The sequence below is a fragment of the Populus trichocarpa genome, chromosome 2 (genome assembly GCF_000002775.5).
Source record: "Populus trichocarpa isolate Nisqually-1 chromosome 2, P.trichocarpa_v4.1, whole genome shotgun sequence".
Lineage (NCBI taxonomy): Eukaryota > Viridiplantae > Streptophyta > Magnoliopsida > Malpighiales > Salicaceae > Populus > Populus trichocarpa.
The window spans coordinates 9,861,389-9,880,063 of NC_037286.2; the positions used below are offsets into that span (position 1 = coordinate 9,861,389).

The 18,675-nt window shown below is 31.9% G+C and overlaps 1 protein-coding gene across 2 annotated transcripts; it reads left to right on the forward strand.

The window, feature by feature from the left end:
• Positions 1-9,228: 9,228 nt before the first annotated feature.
• Positions 9,229-13,118, forward strand: LOC7483755 (probable transcription factor KAN4). 2 transcript variants are annotated; one of them, XM_024595121.2, is made up of 6 exons: positions 9,229-10,396; positions 10,579-10,655; positions 10,883-10,919; positions 11,172-11,331; positions 12,517-12,616; positions 12,738-13,118. In XM_024595121.2, exons 1-6 carry the CDS (start codon positions 9,919-9,921, stop codon positions 12,774-12,776), a joined length of 891 nt encoding a protein of 296 aa, XP_024450889.1. In that variant the 5' UTR covers positions 9,229-9,918; the 3' UTR covers positions 12,777-13,118. The 2 variants fall into 2 exon arrangements, with proteins under 2 accessions (XP_024450889.1, XP_024450888.1); XM_024595120.2 differs by having other exon boundaries at positions 9,236-10,396; positions 12,734-13,118.
• Positions 13,119-18,675: the final 5,557 nt, after the last annotated feature.

Below are 18,675 nucleotides of genomic sequence, written 5' to 3' on the forward strand. Positions count from 1 at the left end.
TAAAAAATAAAAAAACATCATTGGCATGTATTTCGGCACGAAAAGTTATTTGAAAAGCACCCGCAACCACACTGCCAAACACGCTAAATATTCATGGCTCCAGTGCTCTCAGTTCCTGGGGGGAAAAAGAACTGTACATGTACCATCTTCTTCCAACAAATTGATGTCAGAGAGAGAAGGGACTGGTCTGGTCTGGTTAATAATGTTAATTTGCAGGAGGACTTCGGGACTTAATAATGTTTGCAGGAGTTCGGGACTGGTGACTTCGGGACTGGTCTGGTTAATAATGTTTGCAGGAGTTCGGGACCTATCCGTCACCTTCAGTTCACTCAGCACGGTGAGGATATGTAGCTAGGGGCTAGCCTTCAACGTAGTCAATGTCTTGTGGCAGTGAGAATGTAAAATTTGCCCGTTGTTCCCATCTCTCCAACGATATTTCATTTTCATTTATGCACAAAGAAAAAAAGGAATTTCCTCTCTATGCTCTCGGTGCCAGCTAAGATCCGATATGCATTAATTGGCCTGACCGATCTTTTAGCTGCTGCATGTAGACTTTCATTTGAAGCAGAAGGGCATTCAATCTGTGGCTAACAAGGACAATGTTGATTGGATTGGGGAATACGATTCATTGAAGATATTTTATACATGCTGATTTCACCTTCGATTATTCTTTTCTTTTGTTTTCCCCGCTCCTTTAATATAACCGGTCAATTTAGTCCATGCAGATATCTAATTACATCATTCGCCATGTCACAGTCCGGGTTAAATTGTTTTTTTTTTAATGTAAAAAAAATATTAAAATTTTACTAATATTTTTTTATTAAAAAATAAAAAAAATTATGTGGAGGCTAATTCAATATAATATGGTCAACTTGACGAGTCTAAAAGCAATTTAAATACTGGTAAATACGTAATTTGTCTCAAAATAAATATTCAAGATGAAATTTTTTGTATAACTACCCAGACGACAACATATTGAATCGATTAAGGCCAGCTCGGGTTAACTAACTAATTCGCATGTTGGGTCATAAGACCATGATAATCCTATAAAAAAATAAAACAAAACATATCATGAGACTATGATAATCTTACAAAAAACTTAATGTTAAAAGATAAAATTGAAAAATAAATTCAATTTAACAAAGGACCCAAAAAAAATTATCCGAATTAACTAAGGTTAATCTGTGAAATTTTTAATTCTTCATTTGCTATTTTAAAACCTCAATTGGACATTCTGTAATTTAAAGAAATCGAATCTTATTGTTTTTTTTTCCTTTGATAAAAAATTTAATTGTTAGATCATCTCTTTAATTTGAGATTAATTTATTTTTATTCTTTTTTCTTTGGTGTTTGACCTCTTTTAGTAATTAACTAGTCTATTGACACAAGCTTCGCCGTGGGTCAAATAATTTTTAAAAAATATAAAAAAATATTAAAAGCATGAAGATTTTGTTGATTGTGTTATTAAACCTGACTTAATGGCTCACTCTTGAAATTTCATAACCTAACTCTTTGTCTAACTCGAGTTTCAAACTAAATCACGCTAGAGTTATCCCAAATTAAATTAATTTATTTCATGGATCAAAATGCAATCTTAATGACCGGTAAAAACATGACTTAACTTTTAACAAAACTTCAAGATAATATTTTTTCCATTAAAACTATTGAGATAATGACATCTTAAATCGATCTTAGTTCCAAAGCAAATTATGTCATTGACTCCATTGAGTTTAATAATTTATTTTTTTAGATTACTTGTTTAATTATATAATAAAAATATATGGTGACAAAATTAAACACCAACCTAAAAATAAAAACTTATTTGAGATAGTGATAACCCTAAATAGAAAAAAAAAACTAGTGTAGTTTATTTCCCAACCAATCCAATATTGAAGGATAAAATAAAAAAAACTATTAAAAACAATCAACGGACCAAAAACCAAAAAATAATATCTGGCTAGTAGGTGAACTCGTCAAACCTATGAACCGGGTAACCCGGGCTAGCATGTCAAACCTGTGAACCAGGTTATAGACTCCGGTGAGAATATTTTGTTTTTCCAAAACTATTTTTTATTTAACTACATGATAAAAAAATATACGATCGCAAAATAAAAACATCAACCTATACTGAGATGCTGTAAAAAATTAAACAAAAAATAAAATTAAAAAAAATCAATTAAAAAAAAATAAAAAATGACTCGAATAAACCTATGTTAATTTGTCAAACTTGTGGCCCGAGTCATGAAACTGAGATAACCTTATAGAAAGCAATCCAAAATAAATCACGAATCCTAATTCCCAATCAACCCAATGATGAATGATGAAATTGAAAAAAAAATCAATTAGAAAAAGAAAAAAAACTTGAGTCCATTGAGTTAACTTATCAAACTAGTGGTTCGGATCATGAAATTATAAGAACCTCATAAAAAGTAAATTAAAAAAAAATCTTGAAGCTCAATCCCAATAAACTAATGTCAAATGATGAAATTGAAATTGAAATATTGACTAAAAAAAGAACACAAAAAGGGTTCGAGTCAACTTGAGTTAATAAAAACATGACCCGAGTCATGAAATGGGGATGACCTTATAGAAAACAAACTAAAACAAATTAAAAAGACTAATTCTCAATCAACTCAATATTAAAGGATGAAATTGAGAGAGAAAATCAATTAGAAAAATAGAAAAAAAAACTCGAGTTAACCCATTAAACTATCAGTTCGGGTCATGAGATTAGGATAACCTTATAAAAAGTAAATTAGAAAAATTATGAAATTCAATCTTCAATAAATTTAATATTAAATGATAAAATTAAAATTAAAAAAGAAAAACATAGATTATAAAAAAGAAAAAAAAACATAAAAAAACAAAACAAAATTTTATTATAGTAGAAAGTATTTTGCGAGGAGAGGACACAATAAAACCCTACCTTTTTTGAGTTTTTTTTTTTTTTTTGTTAAGCACTAACAATATATTTCCTTGGAAACTAGCTAATTAATTTATTGCGACTGAATATTCGAAGTCGAGACAAATATACTTGATAGACAAATATATACAGTTGTATTTATGTCCTTGGTTAGTAAAAGGATGAAGTTTTCAGTCTCAATACATGAGATTGTTGTACTTATTTAGTTCGTTCAAATGTTCTACAAAAATAGACAAGAATATAGGTTACTAGGCTGTCTGACTTCATCCAACTTTAAATCAATTTGTTGCAGGTAAATTGACACCATGGAATTTCATCATATATATAAATACGTAAATATTGTCCACTGATTACTTGGAGGTGGATGCCTGCCGTGGTCACTAAACAGCCATTGTGAACTGTTGACCCTCTTCTCTGGTGGCGAATGGGTACCAGTGAACGTTACTCTTTTGCGATACAAAATGTCGCTTTAAATTAAGCTTCTCCAAAAAGGGTCCAGTACCCATTAATTTAAATTCACCAATAAATAACTTGTTGAGTATTAGCTTTTGAATTGGAATTTTGACCATGTAGTAGTTGTGAGTTTCGAATATTGCCAGCCGTCTTAATTCTTTCCTATTTTCATGAGGGCTTGATCTTCTTATCTTGATCTGCTCATAAAACTTTCTTATGTGATTAGGTAATAGTAACTACAAATTAAAGACACAAGGAAATTCTACCGAACCTGCTGCAAAACGATACGGTGGTGGGAATTGGTAAAGCCATGTTTATTCCATGCATGTAGCTGTGCTCGTCAGCCTAAACGGCGTTGATTTCGGTGATTCCATCCTTTCTTTTCTTTATCTTTCTTTTCGATACTCAAAGAGTGAGAGAAGGTGAAAAACCAAATTTCAAAGCAACACATGCCTGTATTCTGATCTCACGAATCACCATGAAGAAGCTAATATTCTTCCGAAAAGGTTATTTTAATCGTATCAACAGACAAAAGATGGACATAAATGTACTGGTACTGCATGATCATGATTCGATTTATAATTGAAGTCAGCATTATTTTGTGCTCAAACCCAAGAGTGAATTCTACTGGGTTGCTGTCCAAAAATGCTCATTAGGTCACTGATCATATAACACTCGACAGTTTTAATTATTAAAAAAAAAAAAGGAATTGTTTCAACAAATAGCTACTTATCGTTTAGTTTAATCTGTTGGCCTGATTTCAAAGATGGGATTTTCTGTGTAAACAGCTAGCTTGTTACACATTGCATATGATTAATTTACCAGTAATATGGTAAGAAATATTAAAGTTAACAAGCATATATTTACATGTAGATGATCAGGTGATAAGCAAAAGCAATATATGCACGCGAGCACCCCCATATATGCCTCCTTGCTTGGTCTGCCCTGACAAACCCCTACAAACATGTAAAAATAATTAAGAGGATGGTATATGAGGAGCTAGGTATCTTAATTTACGAATTGCTGGCCATGGGAACTCGCTACCCTAAGGTTTAGCTTAATTTTGTTGCAACGTGGAAAAGAATGGAGTCCTTTTCTAGGAAAGATATAAAATTAATTAATGCTCAAGCTTTCAAATATATATTTAAGAGAGAGAGAGAGAGAGAGAGAGAGAGAGAGAGAGAGAGAGAGAGAGAGAGAGAGAGAGAGAGAGAGGAATAGTTCTTACAAGACAAACACATGGGATATGGAATATAGCCGTAGCATTTGACAACATAACAAGTGATCCATAGAGACATGTTGACCGGATATTACCATACTATTGTACAAAATGGTTATTATAATTAAGTAATCTAAAGACAGAGAGAGAATTTATTAGCCTTAATAAACTAAGACAATATATACAAAAAATTTCATTTCCCGGAGAATCTAGAGCGCATCAGGCGCTATGGCTTCGAAATCTATAATTAAGAAAAGATTAACATTTTCTGGTCATCATCTAGTTGTTATTGCAATCAACTCATATAAACAAACATAAAAAGCAAAGCATGGGTTTTCGAGCATAATGAAATAGAGAATGCAGCATAAATTTTAAACGGGGGGTTGGACAAAAGTAAAGAAAGAACAAGAGAAGAGAGTAAATAACCTAGACAAGGTCACGTCCACAAGTCACGTGATGGGAACCCCGGGTTGACGCCGAGGAATATGGTTTGTTTTCCTTTGATATAGTATATTTCTTCCATGCCCGAGGTGGGGCTTCACAGGTGGGTTTAGCCGAGGAATACTTGGACATGGAGAGGGAATAATGGAGATGGCATAAATAAGATTACAGATTAGACGAATAACTACTCTCGGTGATCATGACTTGAACATCGGGGTTGTCTTCCTTTTCCGTTTCTCACTTACCACGCGCCTCTTTAAGAATTTACGTAGAAATATCACAGCGGTTAGTTTTTAAAATGTTTTTTATTTTAAAATATATTAAAATAATATTTTTTTTAAAATATTATTTTTGACATTAACATATCAAAATAATCTGAAAAAATAAAAATATATTAATTTAAAATAAAAAAAAATATTTTTTTTCAAAAGCATTTCTGAAACGCAATGTGAAGCTGCACAGCCACGTACTAGCCTCTAGAGTTTGTTGTCATGTACTCAAATCATGCTCAAAATTTAATAGCTATTCTATGTATGTGTGTAGCAGTAAGCATTTTTAATTGAAAAAACCAACCAAACTAGAATTTATTTTTATATATATTCAAGAGTAAATTTAACTGGAAACTGGTTTAAGTCGATCAGTTTTAATTCAGTTCAGTTTGGTTTTTTAAAGAGAAAAACCGGCAAAATCTTTGGGATTTCTTCTGGGCTTGTTATAGCCAAATCCAGTTGTCTAACTTACACAATCCAACAAATAGTAAATTAAAAACTTTGATAAATCAATTTTTCAAATTCAAACCACATTATCTTAAACTAGATTTCGTTGAGGGAAAATGACAATAGCTTATTTATAAAAATTTAAGATGTTGTGTTCAACTGAGAAGGTGGAAAAGAATAGTTTGGGGTTGTATTGCTGGGTTTTGTAGAGGGAGATCATGAGAGGCAGAAAACAAGGAGATCAAGAGAAGAGAAAAGAAGTTTTTATCTTGTGATGGAAGTTGGTTTGGTTAGATATATGGTGAAGAAGATGTCTTAGTGGAGGGAGAACAAGAGGGGGGTGACTTTGAATGATTTAAGAGTTATAGTTTATGTATTTGAGGAGAGAAGAGAAGCTTATATACATGTTTGCTTTTTATAATAAGGTTTTATTTTGGTTAAATCAGTTTAATTCGGTCTGGTTCAATTGGTTTCACACTTTTGAAACTAAAAATGAACTAGATTGAATATTTTTTTTTTTGGTTTTCTAATCAATTCATTTAGTTGTTTTTTCATAGTTAATTTTTTTTATTTTCTTGTTTGATCGATTGTTTGATTTTTTTACTCATCTCTATATATGTGTGTGGTTAATTGGTTAAAAGATCTCTTAACTTTTTGGTCAAGCCCAATTAAATCCACTAATCCAAGACCTTTTTAATTTTCTAATTTTAATCTTTTAAAATAACAAGTAAATACAATGTATTGTCTTCATGATATTTGTCAAGTATTTGTCAATTAAACCTCGTTATGTGTCTTGTTATGTAACATACACGCAATTTATATATCCATCCCACATCTCTCTCAAAAACAATTAAGATAAGGTTAGGTTTGTTAATTGTATCCGATCTTTTTTAAATATAAAAATTAACTTAAGTTTTAAAACATATTTCCTTTTTCAAAACAAGTCCAAAATTGATAACAAATTAATTCCAAATAATTGATTATAAATTAACCAAATTTTTGCTCTAATAATAGAAGCATTTATTATTAAAAGACTAATGAAAAAGTAGCCAATAAAAACAAGATAAGTTTTAAGTATATAATTAAAAAAAAAGGCATCAAATAATGTTTTTAGCCTAACTATTTAGACAATTTCACAATACCTTCTAGCCCTCTAAATAAGTCTATACATGTGTACATGATTACTATTATAAATCTTGAACCATAAAACAAAGGGATGTAAAATCAAATCAATAGTTACATTCCAATCTAGCACCCGCTAGCTCATGAAAGATTAGATCATATTTCCTACCCAACTAAATTGCCTATAGAATTCTGTGAGCCAACATTATAAGAGCCTAACACTAAAAGTTTCCTCTGAAAAGATGATTCCATTGTATTAGAACTTGGCATGCACTATATATTGTATGCCTAATCATGAACCGACTCTATAGTTTCTAGGACTCATGATAGTGAAGAAAAAAATGTCTTTATGTCTTCTGGTGAAATATAAGTTATTCTGGCATATGAGATCTATGGAATTAATTTTTTTTATAGGTGGTTAGCTGAATTTCTTGTTTATAAAGGGGTAAAAATTCTCTTTTTGATTCTTCATAATTAATCTATTTCTTAAACTCTTGGATATTTCAATCAAAATCACTTAAGCATAATTTTCCATATGAACAAGGTCAAAAATTAAAATCCTTCCATTTAGGCAAGCATTGGCCAAAATCTATGAATGAAAGAAAGTGAAGATTTTCTCTTTTCTTTTGAAAAATTATCATGATCCTGGTGCCTTTGATCCATCACAATCTTATACTGCTTGCTTGACATCCTCCATTATGACTTCTTGCTCCAATTGTCTCACTTGAGTAGAATTAAGTTTACTAAAGCCATCTGACCCTATAGTAACCCTTATTGCCATATTTTTAGCAGACAATCTTCATGTTGCTTCAGCACATTTGCTGACCTCTCACTGCTCCGAATGGAGTCGTTGCAATTCATTTATTTCGAACTTTATGTGTCTAAATAAAAACTACCAATTACATTACAATCTAACTCAACAAAAAAAACTTAAAAAATTCTGAGAGGACCAGAATCAACTCTACCTAATCCAATAGCTGATTAATTAAACCACGAAGAAGAAAATGGATGCATGAATAGTTAGGGACATAGTTAGACATTGATTTAAAGTTAAAGGACAATTTTGCCCATAAACAATAAGTGGAATCAAAATAATTATATAAAGAAATTAAGGCATGACCAAATAATTAACTCCCCTAACTAAAAACACTTGCAAATTTTATATATATATATATCACTTCAACTTTAGGTTTCACTCTGTTTATATTTTCCCTTAAAAAACAACGTAAGTTGAAAACTACTCAAGTAACTATGAATTCTACTAATCTCCACAAAACGGGAGAAATTTGACCAGAGATTTTCAGGGGGGCATTAATTGGAGAAATAAAAGCGCGTGGGGTATCAACTTTTTTGAAATTTAAAGGGAAAGTGGGTCAGACTTCAGAGAGAGTTTTGCATGTGGGTCTGCGACCCTGGTGTCGCCGGACACCCCAGCCAATCTGACACCCTTCTTCTCTTATAATTCCTCTTGCTATTTTCAATTTTCAATTTTCAATCCCCCCCTATCTATATTTCTCAGCTTGAAAAGAGGCTCGCACGTGTACAGCTCGATCTTTATCGACAATCTGCTACGTGCGCACCAAGACTTGAAGAGACCGATGGGAGTTTTCCTCCGCGTGGCTTATCTTGTGTCCTCTGTAAAATGGAAGTTGGAGAAAGGAGACACACACTTGATTGACTTGACTAGAGCTGGCAAAATAATGGTCGGTTCAGGCCAAGAGAATTAAATTTGGGTTGGAACTGCTATATTAATTAGATCAGCAAAATATTCTCAACTTGCCATTAATTTTCTATTGGAAGTCTTTGCAGGTGGACGCTGCTATTTTTATTCTTTTTTTTAGAGATCCATCGTGCTAATCTTTACTGTGTCATGATCATAGATTATTAGATTACATTAATTATTTAATCTTCGTAAATTCCCAATGACGTCCAAGAAAAGAACATCTAGTGCTTAAATTCCCTTGATATCGACACCCTTTTAGCTCTTAATTAGATTTTTTTTTCTTAATTGTTAATTGAACAAAGATTAATGCATAGGATACGTTGCATGGAAGAGGCCAACAACTGCAGCATTTGAACAGGTATATATATATTTTTTAATCTGGGCCTGCCAGTCAATCCTCGTTCATAAAATAAAGGGGGGGTAGTACTCTAATTGAAGCAAAAGGCATATGAAAATCACAAAAGAAAATATATAAAAAGAAATGTTATGTAAGAACATAAGGAGGGAGCAGCTCTAGGGAATCTAAAAGAGTCATGATCCATCAACGTATAGAGATTGTGAGTGCTGGAAAAAATAATTTATGATCAATTAGACTCACTCAGTTATCCCTTCTAATATTCCCATGGAACGATTCCTGTTTTGTTTTCTCAAATCCCATCCATTTTTCTCTGCAAAACACCAGGCACCATTAATTAATATATGATCCCCTGCAAAACTACTCTTATTTTCGTTGTCCATTATAAAACAGATAAAGGGTCCCCTCTCCCGGCTCTCTCTGAAGAAATGTTTCTGACCCTTCTGCATCCTTAAATTTTATACAGCTTTCTCTTTTTACATACTTTTCATCTAGACCATCATCCCCAGAAAGACTGCATCACTCTCTCTTTTCGAGCATTTTTTTTTAAATCTCTCTCACTACCACTCTCAAACTTTGCAATTCCTTTAATTCCCTCACTATTTATATTTCTTTCTATGATCTTCTATATATTGATCAACCCTAGATGGATCCTACTAAAAGAAAGCTAGCCTATTCATAATTTCTCTCGTCTTTACATTTATATATACCCCCCTCTCAACACCCGTGCGAATCATAAGGTACTCATGAGATAATCATTATATAATCACAACGATTCGTTTGTTTTTCAGCTATAAATCCCCCATAGCGCTCTTCCTTCAAAGTTTTCTCCCATTCACTTGCTTTCCATTTTACCTTCCTTATTTTTCCTATTTTGATCAACCTCTTAATTAGTCATATATATCTCTTTCGTTCTTTCTCCCTTGCTACTCCCAAACCTGACTGAATTAGATCTCCATCTTCTTCATGCCCTTAAGTTCCAAACACATGATGAGAGCTGCATCTCCTTTTCCTTATCTTTCATTGCAGATAAGCCCACCAGCAGTGCTGGAAGCTAAAGAAACGGGCGATGATGGAGGACTAGCAAGAAAAGCCCTCTGCAAGGATAGGAGCTCAGCTACAGATTCTGGTAGTAGTGGAAGCGATTTAAGCCATGAAAATGGTTTGTTCAATCAAGACAGGATCGCTTATAATCTTGGTCCTAGCCAGCCAACTTTGAGCTTAGGGTTTGATATGGCAGATTTGAGTTCTCCATCATTTCAACTACCAAGAAATCTTAATCACCTCCACCACCACAACCCTCAAATCTATGGGGGTGATTTCAAGAGAAGTGCAAGAATGATTAGTGGAGTGAGAAGAAGCAAGAGGGCTCCTAGAATGAGATGGACCACAACTCTCCATGCCCATTTTGTCCATGCTGTCCAGCTTCTTGGTGGCCATGAAAGTAATACTCCAAAACAATCTAAGATATTTCTCAAAAACTTGCACCCACTAGTTCATTTCTATATCTGAAGTTTGTTTTTAGTGGTTTTCTCTTCTTATTTGACAACAACAGAAGAGATTATTTGTTAATATAAAAGAGAAGAAAGTTTAAACTTTTCTCTTTGAAAATATTTATTGTTACAGGAGCAACACCTAAATCAGTCCTAGAGTTGATGAATGTGAAGGATCTTACCCTAGCTCACGTGAAGAGTCACTTGCAGGTGGGATTACTGTGTTCAATCTGCATTGCTTTGAATTTGTTAATTTTAGGAGATTTTCAAGATTTTTCAACTTATTTTTGCACTTTTAACGTTTCATATCTCTATGTATTGCTGTGACTTGCTTGTAGTGGGGAGGGAAATTACAAGGGGTAAGGACAAAAGAGCATCTCTAAAGTAATCTTAATAATGTGGACTTTTTCTCATTTTTCCTCTGGGTGTTCATGCAGATGTATAGAACAGTGAAGAGCACTGACAAAGGGTCAGGTAAATTATAATGTCCCCATACGAATTGAACTCAATGTTTAATCTTTTCCATAATTGTCTTTGCTAGAGAGAGTTTGCGATTCAAGTGTGGCCAAAAACTCTATCATTGATTTACTTTTTTCAACTAATTAAAGCCAAAATAATAATAATAATGTTGGGATCGAACTGACTGAATGTATTAGTCCATATATGAATTATTTTGCTTAGTGTCTGATAAAGCAGGAGCAATGACTCGATTTATGATGATTACAGGTCAAGGGCAGACAGATATGGGTTTGAACCAAAGGGCAAGGATTCTTGAGGTGGATGCTGCAGGTTTATCGAGTGGAAAAGCTGATGCCAGCAACCCTTCTCAATCTCTCAATAACCCATCACCACCATCACCGCTACCTTCTGTACAAAAAAACCAAAGGTGTGACCAGTGATTCTCGTTTCTTCTCGTCTCTTTATTCTTTTTGTCATTATAAGGTGAATCTTATCCTCTCAAGAAAATTTTATTTTTTTAAAAAAATGGCAAAGTACAATTCCATCTTCAATGAATGCATTAAGCCAATGCAAACATTTATTCATGCACGAATTCACACAGATGCCTTTGGCGATGGACTTCAATTTGGTCCAACATGTTCTGTCTTAGTTTTCTGTGTAGATGATAGGTTTCAATAATTGAGTGATGTCTCTATATATATCTTAATGAAGCTCGCCTAGGGTTTCTAGGATAAGTGTGGTGATTTACGTACGTGTACCTTTCATATATATATCAGTAATGTTCCCTAGCATGCTCTTCATCCGTTAGATTATGAATGTAGCTTAATCCCAATGTACGGGAAAGTCAAGGACTTGGTTCCAATCTCAATGTTATTTTATTCCAAGGGTTATTTGGTTTGGTCTCCAGTGCACAACTCAGAACCTTAAATAGTCATGTTAGCATTTTTAGTCGATCGAGCCATTAATGTTTCATCGTTGGCTGGATTCCCTTGTCTTATTCCTGTGGACAATCAATTCAAAACCAGAAGACTGAGTTTTGATCCCCATATTTGAATCTTTAATATGGATCTCCTGTGTTTCCATGCTTTTCTTCTTTCTTAACAATGCTATTAATTTTGTTTTTCTCTGTGCCGGTTAGCTACAATTAAGTTTTTTCCATAGCCTTATAATATAAGATCTCATGATAGATCAAGAGACAAAAAAAAATGGAAAATGGAAAATTAATCTTGATATATATATATATATATATATATATATAGAGAGAGAGAGAGAGAGAGAGAGAGAGAGTCATGTAGGAAACTGCTTCTCAACTAACTGCAACTTTCACATCTTTTGATTCGAAAGCTTTTAGTGTGTATTGTATTCAACTTTTGAACAATTTTTCCTTTTTTTATTGCACATCAAAATCTTCCCAGCGAGCGAGCCTTGACTAGTTATGTACCTAAAGCTAAATCGATTACATCATGGTTTTTTTTACTGGTCAAGATAACTGGAAAGAAAAGAAAGGACACGCATGCAGCCTTTTACCTATGAATACTTGTTTTAACATATTGATCGTTAGTACTAAAAATAATTAATTAATATTGATTTCGTGATGATTATTTGTGAACAGAAATCCAAGGTCATTATCGATGGCGGGAGATGAGAAAAATAGATCAAGTCTTGACTCTCTTACATATTCTTCTGATTTCAATGCACATGATCAATCCAAGGTATATATGCTTTATCATTACAAGCAAAAATACATGGAGTGCTATATGTAGCTAGCGTATATCCATTATTAATTCTTCTAACACCTGATTATATGATCTGTTTCTATCCTTAATTAGGAAGACGGACAGAAGGCAACCCTCCACATGGCTGCTAATATGAAGGAGAGGTTGGACTCTAGCTCCTTGTCTTCTTCAGATATGTTGCTTAACCTAGAGTTCACCCTTGGAAGGCCAAGTTGGCATTTGAACTATGATGAATCTTCAAATGAGTTAACCCTTCTCAAGTGTTAAACAGGCTAACAAACTATAAATTTATGGTTTATCTAATTAATCCTCTTTTTAGTGGACGGCATATCTTCTAATCTTTATGCGTCCTCCATGTTTCTTGGATTTTGTCTCAAATGTGAAAGGGTGAAAAGAAAAAAGACAGCTTAATCATAAAGCTGCAGTCAAAGAATACAAGCCATAGTTAATTAATTGTGATTACGAGTTTTCTTTTCAACGGGATGCTCAAGGAAACTTGAGTTATAAAGTAGTACGTAGTAGCTTTCACCATCCCTCTTAAAGTTTTTACATAACACCTGCTAGTCGAAGTTCCAAAGTTCAACTGTTGGGGATGTCTCCTTAATAGCTTAGTTCGATAAACTTGTCGAAACAGCCGATAAATATTATAATCTGGGCAGCAGTCTAGTTAAGTGGTCCTTATCTGGCCATGCCCATAGAAGGTCTGGACTGATAAGTTACTCTGTGAAGAGAGATCATCCACTATGTTGAATTCAATGTTCCCTAACTCATTTATTTGAGCTAAAGAGTTGTTTTCGTATGCCAGTGCCCATGAATCTGATGGAGTATTGTACCGCTGAGAGAACTCAGTAATTTCTCTATTTAACCTCGCGTTCATATTAAATTGGGCCGGCTATTTATATATATTGTGATTGAGAGGTGGGTTATAACTTCCTATACAATTATATATCTTGAAATTAATCTGGATTTCTTAATATTCCTAGCTGCTAATTAGTGTTTTACGAACCTTCTTGTCATCCATACCTGCTGCATCTTGACCTTTACTTTATGGAAGTACCGAAAATTCGTAGGACCCAATAAAATCTGTCGTAGTCATTGCCATCTTCGAACGATGATGATATATACTGTGTGAAAAGAGGGAGACATTAAATAAACCTACTTTGCATTCGCACGTGCTAAATGTTTTGGCTTCCTTGAACTCGAGCTTCTATGTAATTACAGCCAATATATATTCAACATCAGATTTTAGTTCTGGATTGCCGTTTGGAAATTTGATTGATCTATCAAGGAACCAGAGCTTCAAAGTGTACGTGCGTGTGCTGATATATTAAATGTTTCTCATTCCACCTAGCTAGTTGTTTCTCGGGAAACAATTTTAGAACTTGAAGAATTAAGTTTAGTGATAAAATAGATTTGCGTTGATGTGAGAAAGGAAAAAAAAAGAAAGATCCGTGTATATCATATCCAATTACACTCACTTTTATATATAAATGATTTATTTAAAATTAATCCAAAAGGTACATATTTAAATACGATAGAGACTAGTTAATTAGCCAACTTTTGTTCGTCAAAAAAACCTACTTGATAGAGATTATTAGACAATTAACGATCCTCCAATAAATTTGTATTCAATTTTATATTTATAAATGAGATTTCAACCGTATTTTTTAAAATTTTAATTTTTTTATTTAAAATTAATTTGTTTATGTTTTTTTAATCGTTTTAATATACTAATGTTAAAATAATTTTTAAAAATAAAAAAATATTATTTTTATATATTTCCAAACAAAAAATATTTTAAAAAATAATTATTATCACACTGTTAAATACTGCTAAATCACCCTCTGTTTCAATCAAAAAAATATAAATAAATACTTGCAGTGTCTTATTGCAATCCACAATGATTGATGCCTTGTCCGTTTTGAGGCGAAGAACTTGGAACCTTCTCGTTGGCTTCTTACTGAGTCATCCAAGGGCACGGTGCACGTCTCCCAGTTTGGATCAGAAAAGGTTGTGGTCTTCCCAAATTTCCACCATTCCAACTTCACATTTATTACTCTTAGCAGTCTGAAATTGAGTAATTTGCGGCAAGAGGACCACCACGCCGATAATAATGTGGCTGTGGCTGTGGTCATGGATCTGCAACGCCATTGTAGTTTGTTCTTCACTTGTAACACTCCCTGGCCCATGATTCACTGACTCTCATGGGTTGAATTATATGAATATTTTGGACTGACACAGGGGCCCAACCACCCTCTTTCCTATTTCCAGCCAACTGCACTTAGGCCCTGTTTGTTTGCAGGAAAGTAGTTTCCTTTTGGAAAGTGAATTTCGGGGAAAGTATTTTCCGATATTTGGTAGTGTAATGAAAAATAAGTTGGAAAACACTTTCCAGTGTTTGGTTATGTTATGGAAAATGAGCTGGAAAATAACTTATTAATGTTTTATTTTTTCAAGTTTATTAAAATAATGAGGAACAAATCTTACAAATTAAAAAGTTGAATGAGAATGAAATTGAAAAAAAATATAATTTCATAAATTATCTCAAATAAAATAAATAATAATTAAAATAATAGAGATCAAATCTAAAAAATTAAAAAAAATGAAAGGTGAAGAAATTAAAATAATAATAATTAACATTTCATAAATTATTTCAAATAAAATAAGTAAAAATCAAAAGAATGAGGACCAAATTTGATAGATAAAAAATTTCAATAAAAAAATGATAAGGAAAAAGCAAATAGCAATTATAAAAATAAGGACCAAAATTAATATAAAAATTAAATTTTAAGAGATGAAATTGAAAAATAAATATTCAAAACAAATTATATATAGCAATCAAAAGTTTGAGGATCAAATTTGATATAATCAGCAAATAATGACATTTCTAAATTTTTACAACTTCCGGAAAGTGTTTTCCGCCCAAATTTTTCAGGAAAACACTTTCCTGAAAACCAAGCCAAATTTTCCTTTGACTGGAAAGTGTTTTCCGTTGACCAACTTTTCCAATGGCAAACAAACACAGGAAAGTTTGGAAAATGGTTTCCCGGAAACCACTTTCCGGAAAACAAACACAGCCAAAAAGGAAAACACTTTCCTAGAAACCAAACCAAATTTTTCTTTGACTGGAAAGTGTTTTCCGTTGACCGAAAAGTGTTTCCGTTGACCAGAAAATGTTTTCCGTTGACCGGAAAGTGTTTTCCGTTGACCAACTTTCCTAATGGCAAACAAACACAGGAAAGTTTGGAAAGTTGTTTCATACCACGTGGTTGATTGAAATTTGAATTTTATTTTTGTTTAAAATTAATTTTTATATATTTTTAAATTATTATAATATGTTGATGTCAAAAATAGATTGACTCAGGTTAACCAGTTAAATCCAAAACTTGTATCATGAGACCGTGATAATTCCATAAAAATAAATCGAAAACAAATTATGTAACTCAATTCTCAATCAACTCAATGCTGAAGTATAAAATTGAAAACAAATCAATTAGAAAAATTAAAAAACAACCCGAGTCAACTCGAATTAACCTGTCAAACTCACGATCCAAGTTATAAAATTGGGATAGCCCCATATAAAGCAAATTAAAATAAATTATGAAGTTAAATTCTCAATCAACCCAATGTTGACAGATGAAAATTAAAAAAAAATCAATTTAAAAAAAATGCAAAAAAAACTGAGTCAACCTAGGTTACCTATGACCCGAGTCATGAGACCGATATAAACCTTATAGAAGACAAAACAAATTAAATTATAAATTTTAATTTCCATTAAACTCAATATTAAATGATGAAATTTAAACAAAATAAAAAATAAACTAAATTAAAATAAAAATCAATGTACTTGATCAATAAACAATGCTTTTATAAAGAGATGAACAATGAATTCACTTTCTCTTTTAGTTTTTACTGAATCATTAATATGTGCTACGCTATCGGTCAGGTTAAATTTTTCTTGAATTCTAAATATTTTTTTATTGGAAAAAAAATTTAAACCATGTGGGGTTTAATTTGATATGACTCGGTTGACTTTACAGATCCAAAAGCAACATGAACGACCCATAAAAAAATAGTTTGCCTCAAAATAATTTCAACATAACATCTTTTTTTTAATATTAACATAACAACGTATTAGATTGACTTGGACCAACCCGAGTTAACATGTCAAATCTGTGACCCGGGTTGTGAGCCTATGATAACACCACATAAAACAAATCAAAACAAATCATAAAGCCTAATTTTCAATCAACTCAATGTTGAAGGATAAAATTTAAAAAAATCAATTAAAAAAAGACCTAAAAAAGTGACTCCGAGTTAACCTATCAAACTCACAATTCGAGTCATATGACCGAGATAACCCCATAGAAAGAAAATCAAAACAAATTATGAAGTTCAATTCTCAATCAATCCAATGTTAAAGAATAAGACTAAAAAAATCAATTAAAAACAACATAAAAACAATAAAAATTAATCCGCTAAACCCATGACTTGGGTCATGAGACCGAGATGAACTCATAAAACAAATCAAAACAAATCATAAAGCCTAATTTTCAATCAACTCAATGTTGAAGGATAAAATTTAAAAAAATCAATTAAAAAAAGACCCTAAAAAAGTGACTCCGAGTTAACCTATCAAACTCACAATTCGAGTCATATGACCGAGATAACCCATAGAAAGAAAATCAAAACAAATTATGAAGTTCAATTCTCAATCAATCCAATGTTAAAGAATAAGACTAAAAAAATCAATTAAAAACAACATAAAAACAATAAAAATTAATCCGCTAAACCCATGACTTGGGTCATGAGACCGAGATGAACTCATAAAAAGAAAATAAAAAAAAATGGCATGATTTAACCTGGATTAACTTGTTAAATTGCAACTTTGGTTATGAAACTGAGATAACCCTATAAAGAGTAAGTCAAAACAAGTTATGAAGCTCAATTCTCATTCGATTTTGTTTTACTCAATGTTGAACGATGAAATTTGTAAAAATTTTAATTAAAAAAAACAACATAAGGTATGGGTTAACCCATTAAGCATAATTCTCAGGGCATGAGGTCAAAATAACCTTATAAAAATCAAACCAAAATAAATCATAAAACTTAATTCTCAATCAAATACAATATTATACGGTGAAATTGCGGAGTGGGGGGGGGAGTCAATAAAAAAACAAAAAACAAATGAGTCAACTGGATTAACCTGTCAAACCCACAACCCAAGTTATAAAACGAGGACAAAAAACAAATCCAATGTTGAAGGAAATGAGACCGAGATAAAATTTTAGAAAGAAAATAAAAAAAAATAACATGATTTAACTGGAATTAAAATATCAAAACTCACAACTTTGATCACGAAACCAAGAGATCCCCATAAAAAACAATTCAAAACATATTATGAAACTCAATTCACAGCCAATCCAATATTAAATGATAAAATTGGAAAAAATTAATTAAAAAAACAAAAAAAACAACTTTAGTCAACTCAAGTTAACCCGTTAAGCACTATTTATGGGTCATGAGATTGAAATAACCTAATAAAAGACAAATAAAATAAATCATGAAGTTTAATTTTCAATTAACCTAATATTAAATGATGAAATTGAAAAAAAAAAGTTAAATAAAAAAAAATCTTTAATCAACTTATTTAATCTACCAAACCCGCAATTTGTATAGTAAAAGTGAGATAACTCAATTAAAAATAAATATAATTTAAAGGTTATTAAAAAAAATAAAAATAAAGACAAAAAAATAAAAACAATTATTTTTTTGGAACTACTATTCATTGGTATGGTACTTTGTTATATGTTTTAGTGTATTGTTATTAATAATAATTAATACCAAGGGTACTATTTTAACTTAAAAAATGATGATGTCCAATCGGCATAATTACTCATTTGATCTAATTAGATGGGTGATGATATCGACTTGGATTGTAGATTTTACTTTTCTAGCTTTGATTTAAAATATTCAATTTCATAATTTGGTTTATCTTTTAATGTGATCTGATCAGGTTGGATAAGTGATTTTTT

What these genes read in the sequence shown, in the direction of transcription:
- LOC7483755 (XM_024595120.2), top strand. Translation starts at nt 9,919, where the DNA reads ATGCCCTTAAGTTCCAAACACATGATGAGAGCTGCATCTCCTTTTCCT. An exon ending in GCTTCTTGGTGGCCATGAAA is followed by an intron (nt 10,397 to 10,578) that starts GTAATACTCCAA and finishes TTATTGTTACAG; the next exon opens with GAGCAACACCTAAATCAGTC. An exon ending in ATGCACATGATCAATCCAAG is followed by an intron (nt 12,617 to 12,733) that starts GTATATATGCTT and finishes ATCCTTAATTAG; the next exon opens with GAAGACGGACAGAAGGCAAC.